Below are 6,492 nucleotides of genomic sequence, written 5' to 3'. Positions count from 1 at the left end.
TGTTATTGTTTCTATTTTCTTCATGGCTGACTCAGTAGTCAGGGGGAATTGATGATGGCATAGTGGTCAACCTTGCTTGTTTCTCCTGGGGGCTTTCTTTTGAGGATATTTGGGCTGCCTTCAGAGACACAGTGTCTTGGGCTGTTGAAATGTAGGTGGCCTGTGGATCTTTTTTTGGTGAATGTGGATGCATTTCAGCACCACTTTCTTGGTCTTCAAAGCCTTTGCCTTGGCTTCAGCTTTGGGAGGGGCAAGGACTTCCTTCTTTGTCTTTGTTGCCATCTTCATGAAAGGGTGAAATAATTTAATCCACATTATCTAAAGCAGTATGCCTCCACTATAACTTAGGACCTCAACCTAAAAACATGTATCTTCTTTAAAGAATTCCCAACCTTCTCTCCTATGATAAGACTATAAAAATGGCCACAGTTTGTTGCAATTCCTGCTATCAAGAGATGCAGTCTGTTCTATTCCTTGAATCTGGACTGAATTGTAATTTGCTTTGTACCACAGAATGAGGTAGAAGCCATATGATACTAGTTTTGAACCTGGACCATTAGGGGCTCTGTATTCTTTTGTTTGCTGCTTGTGGGATCTTTGCCACTGCCACCATGTGAACAAGCCTGAATTAGTCTGTTGGAGCATGAGACATCACATGGAGCCATCCAACCATGCCATTTATTTATTTTTTATTTTTTTTAAAAGATTTTGTTTATTTATTTAGAGCACATGTATGTGAGTGAGCAGGGGGAGGGGCAAAGGAAGAGGGAGAAAAACCTAAAGCAGACTTTGTGCTGAGTGTGTGGAGTCCAACACAGGGCTCAATCTCATGACCCTGAGATCATGACCTGAACCAAAACCAAGAGTCGGATGCTCAACCAACGGAGCCACCCAGGCACCCCTCCAACCATACCATTTTAGACTAGCCAATCCTCAGATGCCAAGTAGCTGCCCACAGATGTATGCATTAGCCCAGCTGTGATTAGTCAAATCTGTCCCTGATCAGCAGAACCACCCAGTTAAGCCCAACCCAAATTCATAAACCACATTATCATGAACTAAGTAAATGGTTGGTGCTATAAGTCACTAAGTTTTTCGGTGGTTCATTACACAGCAAAAACTAATTGCTATCGATCCATTATAATTCTTTACCTGAGAGAGTAAATTTTTGGAGCACTGCCATCTCTGGGCCAATATTAAACTTATGACTCCACAGTCTATGTTTACTGAGAATTGTGAGCATTTGTTAAATAACCCTTACCTTAATGGGATTCCTATAGAAAGACTTCTTTCCTGAAGATGGGAATGACATAGCAATAATACGCTCTGGAAGTCAAAATAGTCACTATTATGAATGTCATTATAAATGTGAAACAATATATGAGAACTTAACTTATATATAATCAGACTCCTTTTTCATAGAAAAGAACTTTCTGGATTGAGAATGACAGGGGGAAAAAAGCTACCTCTCAGGATAATCCAGATAACATATTAAATTATCTGATATAATGACGATTAAACTCACATAGTGTTCTTAAGACTCAACTAGTTCCAGCCATATGGGACAGATTTGTGTTGACCGGTGGTGAGAATTTATTTCCTATTTAAACACCAAAGAAAAATGAGAGATCTGGGCTCCAGCAATGGTGGAAACTCTCAGGGTGCCTTCCAGTGCTCCTGACTCAGAAAACTGAGACCCCTTATTCTCTAGGGTTTTAGGAAGAGAACAGGTCTCTTTGAAATCCTTGCGACCCAGAAAGACTAGTAGAACTCAAATTCCAAACAAAACAAAGGGAGCCAACTGGAAATCCATTCAATTTCCTGTACAGTAACCAAGCAGCCCTGATTTGAGAGGACAATGCAGATTTTCCATTGTCAGGGATAAACTACAAATATGTTGTGCTACCATATGGCTCATGTCTTCATGGATAAAGAATGCTTTGAAAGAACACGGATCAGAAAAAGCAAGAACAAAATTCACATAATTACTCACACACCAGGAAGATTTGAAGTTAATATAAGTAAATCAACAGTTAAACTTTACAAACCAGTAACATAAGTGAGGTCTAAGTCAAATCCATCCTTCTTGTATCGCCGTTTGTTTCCTGAAACCTAAGAGTTTAAAACAATCATTAATTTGTAAGATGAAAAATCGACATAAAAATAAAGAATATTATATAGATATCTATAACCCTTGTCAGTATTTCCTGAAACAAACATTTTCTGAATCATAAACATATTTTGCCTGCTTACCATCCTTCTGGCCAGCTTTTCAAGATGTCTCTTTTGATGAGCCAGATGAAAAACTCTTATCAGAATGATAAGTCGTAGAGGTCGAAATAAAATTGTCAATCTAACAGTAAAAAGATTCATTTTTGCTTTAGAAATAGGATTTTGTCAATATGGACCAAGCCTAGAGCTGTAGTTCTTAACCAGGGGTGATTTTGCACACACACAAACCCCCCACCAAGCCTCCTACCCGCCCACCTATGGGATACTTGGCAATGTCTGGGGTTATTTTTGGTTGTCACACTGTGTATGAGGGTGTGCTACTTGTATCTAGTGGGTAGAAGCCAGGAATGCTACTAAACACCAATGCACAGGACAGCCCTTATAACAAAGAACTATCTGGTCCAAAGTACCAACAGTGCTGAGATTGAGAAACTCTGGTAGAGAGAAATAGTTATATGATAGAATTTGTGGACTGAACTTTTGTGATTTAAGATGAGGATTTTTCAATCATTTTCCCATCAAAAGTTTCTCCCATCAAAACAGTTCTTGTTCACCTTTGTGTTTCCCATCAGTAACAGAGGCTCACTACAGCTGCTAACACGTACCAGGCAGGCAGCAGATTGAGACACTTGCCGAGTGCGCTAGCTGGTGTCTCTCCTACCATCAGAAAAAACCATGATGGCAGAGAACTGATGGTTTGCATATGTGCTTCTCTAACTTGAGTGTGCATATGATTCAGTAGGTCTAGAGTGGGGCCTGAGGTGTTTTAGCTCTTGCATTTCTAGCAAGTTCTTAGGTGATACTGATGTTGCCAGTCAGAGGACCATATTGGATCCAGTTATTTTAAAACAACTCCAAAAGCCTATCATATAACATCAAATTTTGTTGGGACCTGAATTAAGTCCTAAGCTGTTGGAGTACAGAAACGAGCAAGCTGTTGGACTAATGAGTGAGCTACCCAACATCTATATCCCAATATACATCTGTTCCTTTTCTTCATTGCCACAGTAGCAAGAGGAAAAGCAGCGGGAATCATCAGTCTCTCATACACATTTTAGTTTCCTGATACCTAAACAGTTCTAACTGCCTCAGCTTTCTTCATTTCAGCTGTACTGCAAAATTCCACTTCCATGGTGCTACCTTTGTCACTTTGTTTTCTGTTCCATTTGCTCTTTCTTAGAGAACCATCACTGGAGTCACCCAAATTTTGCATATGCTTAAACCAAAACTCTCTTGATTACAGGAAAAACCCAGGAATTTCATGTGTAAGGAACTTGTGATTGAAGCTCAATGGGAATTCAGTGGGAATTTTTTTAAATTTAAATTCAATTAGCCAGCATATAATACACCATTAGTTTTTGATGTAATGTTCAATGATTCATTAGCTGCATATAACACCCAGGGCTCATCACATCACATGCCCTCCTTAATGCCCATCAGGAGCATCACAATGCCTGACTTCAAGCTGTATTACAAAGTTGTGATCATCAAGACAGCATGGTAGTGGCACAAAAACAGACACATAGACCAATGGAACAGAATAGAGAGCCCAGAAATGGACCCTCAACTCTATGGTCAACTCATCTTTGACAAAGCAGGAAAGAATGTCCAATGGAAAAAAGACAGTCTCTTCAATAAATGGTGCTGGGAAAATTGGACAACCACATGCAAAATGAAACTGGACCACCATACACAAAGATAAACTCAAAATGGATGAGAGACCTCAATGTGAGACAGGAATCCATCAAAATCCTAGAGGAGAACACAGGCAGTAACCTTTTTGACCTCAGTGGGAATTTCAAAATGTAGAGAAGTTAAAGTGAGTACAAGAGGCAAAGTCCCAAGTTTCTTCTTTAGGGACTCCATGTTCTTTATTCAGGTAAAGGTACTTAATCTGTACACCCTTCACTCTTCCCTAAATACAACCATCCTTTAGTTTCCAAGTATGTGGAAATTTGTCTGTTTCATTTTTTGCAGCTTATTTGGCTCAGAATCAGCACATTCAGACTTAGAAAGATATGCAAAAGGAAAACTACGGAAAAGGCCCCCAAAAAAACAAAAGAAAAAAATTAAAACTTTAAGGGAAATAAATATATATTTCTTACCTGGGGATAGTTTGAAGAGACGTAAAGTCATAAAACATATAAATCATATCAACCAGTAGAGTCACTACAATAATGACAGCATCTAAGTAGTTAAGTATATCAGAAAAGTATTGTTGTATCCTATAGTATAAAACAAAAAATATTAGTGTATGCTCTCCCAAAGAATAAATAGGGATATTTTAAGAACACGAATTATTTGACTCATCCCATTAAGAATTCTACTTTAATGGATTCTTTAAAATGCATACTAGACTAGACTAAGGGGGAAAACATCCAAACTGTATCTTATTTTATACATACAAATGACAAAAGCATCAATATGGCAACTTAAGTACGGTAAGAGATAGAACCAACTCACTGAACAAGAAGCAAGCAATACCTTCATGTATTGGGTGACAAAGGTGGGCTGTTTGGCAGTACTACTGAGCAACGGAAGCTAAATGTGTCACAGCTTTAGAGCAACTGGGCTGTGAGGAATGTGCAAGAGGAACACAAGGTCCAGTAATTTGGCTTGCAAATTCTGGCTTTGCGCCTACAGTAGAATCACAGTAGGCTGGGATTTCCTCCTGTGAAAGCTGAACTTCCATCCACTTTGCCTTCCTCCCCAACACTGGCTCCTTCAGCCACGAGCACTGGTGCTCCAAGGAACCCTTCTTCCAATTCTGGGGTAGCCCCTCTCAGGCTCCGTAACCTGGGGGTAAAAACAGTCCTTGGTTCTGAAGTATGAGGATAGAAGTTCAGCAGGAGAGGAGACAAGTAGTCTTCTGAAATGCTCTGGATGAAATGAGGCTGGGGAATTAGTCCCTGACTCCATTGCTGACATCTTCCAGGGCTTGGCTCACTTCATCCACATTTTCACAAAGCCAGCAAGCAGAGAAAATCAGCTGCTGCCTCACCACCAAGCTTCATTGATGGAATGAGCATGCTCAGATCTTTTATGTCCTTTAACATAAATTTTTATTTTAACTGAGGTAGGGGGTTGTTCCTGATCTATTATCTAGTACTGATACACTGTCAGCTTTTATTTAGATTCACCTCTTGGTGAGATTTATATTTATACCTCACCCACATTGTCCTCTTAATTATGTGCATGCAGACACAATGCTGCCTGGCCCCACTTTGCAAACCCTTTAAGCTTTACCTGTTGAAGGATCTATAATACATTGCTGGTAACTAGAGTGCCAGTTGCAACAATAATATTAAAGCCCAATCTAGTAGAAATTGGAATTTGGATTGTTTTCTTGTTGACCATGCCTCCGAGGAGAATTATTTTGATAAAGAGGGACACATTTGTTGGGTTGACTTGGTAATTATTTGGGGATGCTTCTCATAGCAGTACAAAATAGCTTTACATGCTTTTAAAAAATTAATCAAACTTACCCTTCTACATATACTCGAAGAAGAACATCCACGAAAAAAAATAAAGCAATAGCTAAAGAAATTGAACGATACTCCAAAGGAATGAACATCGTGCTCTCAGTGACAAGTAGGTCTGTAATGATGAGGGACAGATCCACAAAAATCAGCAAAATTCCAAATATTCTACAACAAAAAAATAGAATAAAGATAAAGTGGTTTTCACTCCTCAAGTTAGGGTACCTTTAGGCCAATGATATGATACCAAGATGTCATATAGGATTAAATTGTCCACTGGTAGGGAATACTGTGTTGCCTTAGAATCTCAAAACAATTACTAAGTTTTCACCCAATGGAAGCAGTTGTTAGAGAATTAAAATTCCCATACCACCATTTCAGGTCATCATGCCCTTTTATAAAAGACACATCAGATTAATACTCTAAGATAGCACAGGCAACCTGAATTAAAGTTACATGTCTCCACTTGTAAACTCTTCTTAAATCTGAGAATTTTTTAAGGGGCTTCTACCAATTTCTCATAATAAATAAAACCTCATTCATATTGATAACTTCTACAAATTTAGCAATGAAAACCAAGTGAGAGCATGACTAACATAAGCCCTTAAAAGACCACTTTGACTAGTAAGATGTTTTATCAGTAAGATTATATATTAATAGATGCTTCTAGCAAAGTGCTGGGCACATGAGAAGGAATTCAATTCCATAAATATATGCATGATTGAACTCTAAAGTACCTCCTAAGCCTTTCTTTCATATATTCTAAACACATTTTTCATAA

General features: G+C 38.6%; 1 protein-coding gene across 1 annotated transcript; it reads right to left on the bottom strand.

Moving 5' to 3' along the window:
• Window positions 1–1,261: 1,261 nt before the first annotated feature.
• On the bottom strand, window positions 1,262–5,914 carry LOC102748919 (phosphatidylinositol 3,4,5-trisphosphate 3-phosphatase TPTE2; the record flags this gene model as incomplete). Its single annotated transcript, XM_081810977.1, has 5 exons — window positions 5,718–5,914; window positions 4,338–4,457; window positions 2,254–2,353; window positions 2,049–2,112; window positions 1,262–1,326 (listed from the first exon to the last, which is right to left on the bottom strand). Coding segments are annotated over exons 1-5 (438 nt in total), but the record flags the coding sequence as incomplete, so codon positions are not given.
• Window positions 5,915–6,492: the final 578 nt, after the last annotated feature.

This window comes from Leptonychotes weddellii, unplaced genomic scaffold (genome assembly GCF_054177405.1).
Source record: "Leptonychotes weddellii isolate Sample4059 unplaced genomic scaffold, ASM5417740v2 HiC_scaffold_4771, whole genome shotgun sequence".
Classification (NCBI taxonomy): domain Eukaryota; kingdom Metazoa; phylum Chordata; class Mammalia; order Carnivora; family Phocidae; genus Leptonychotes; species Leptonychotes weddellii.
This window is presented reverse-complemented; position numbering and strand designations above follow the sequence as displayed.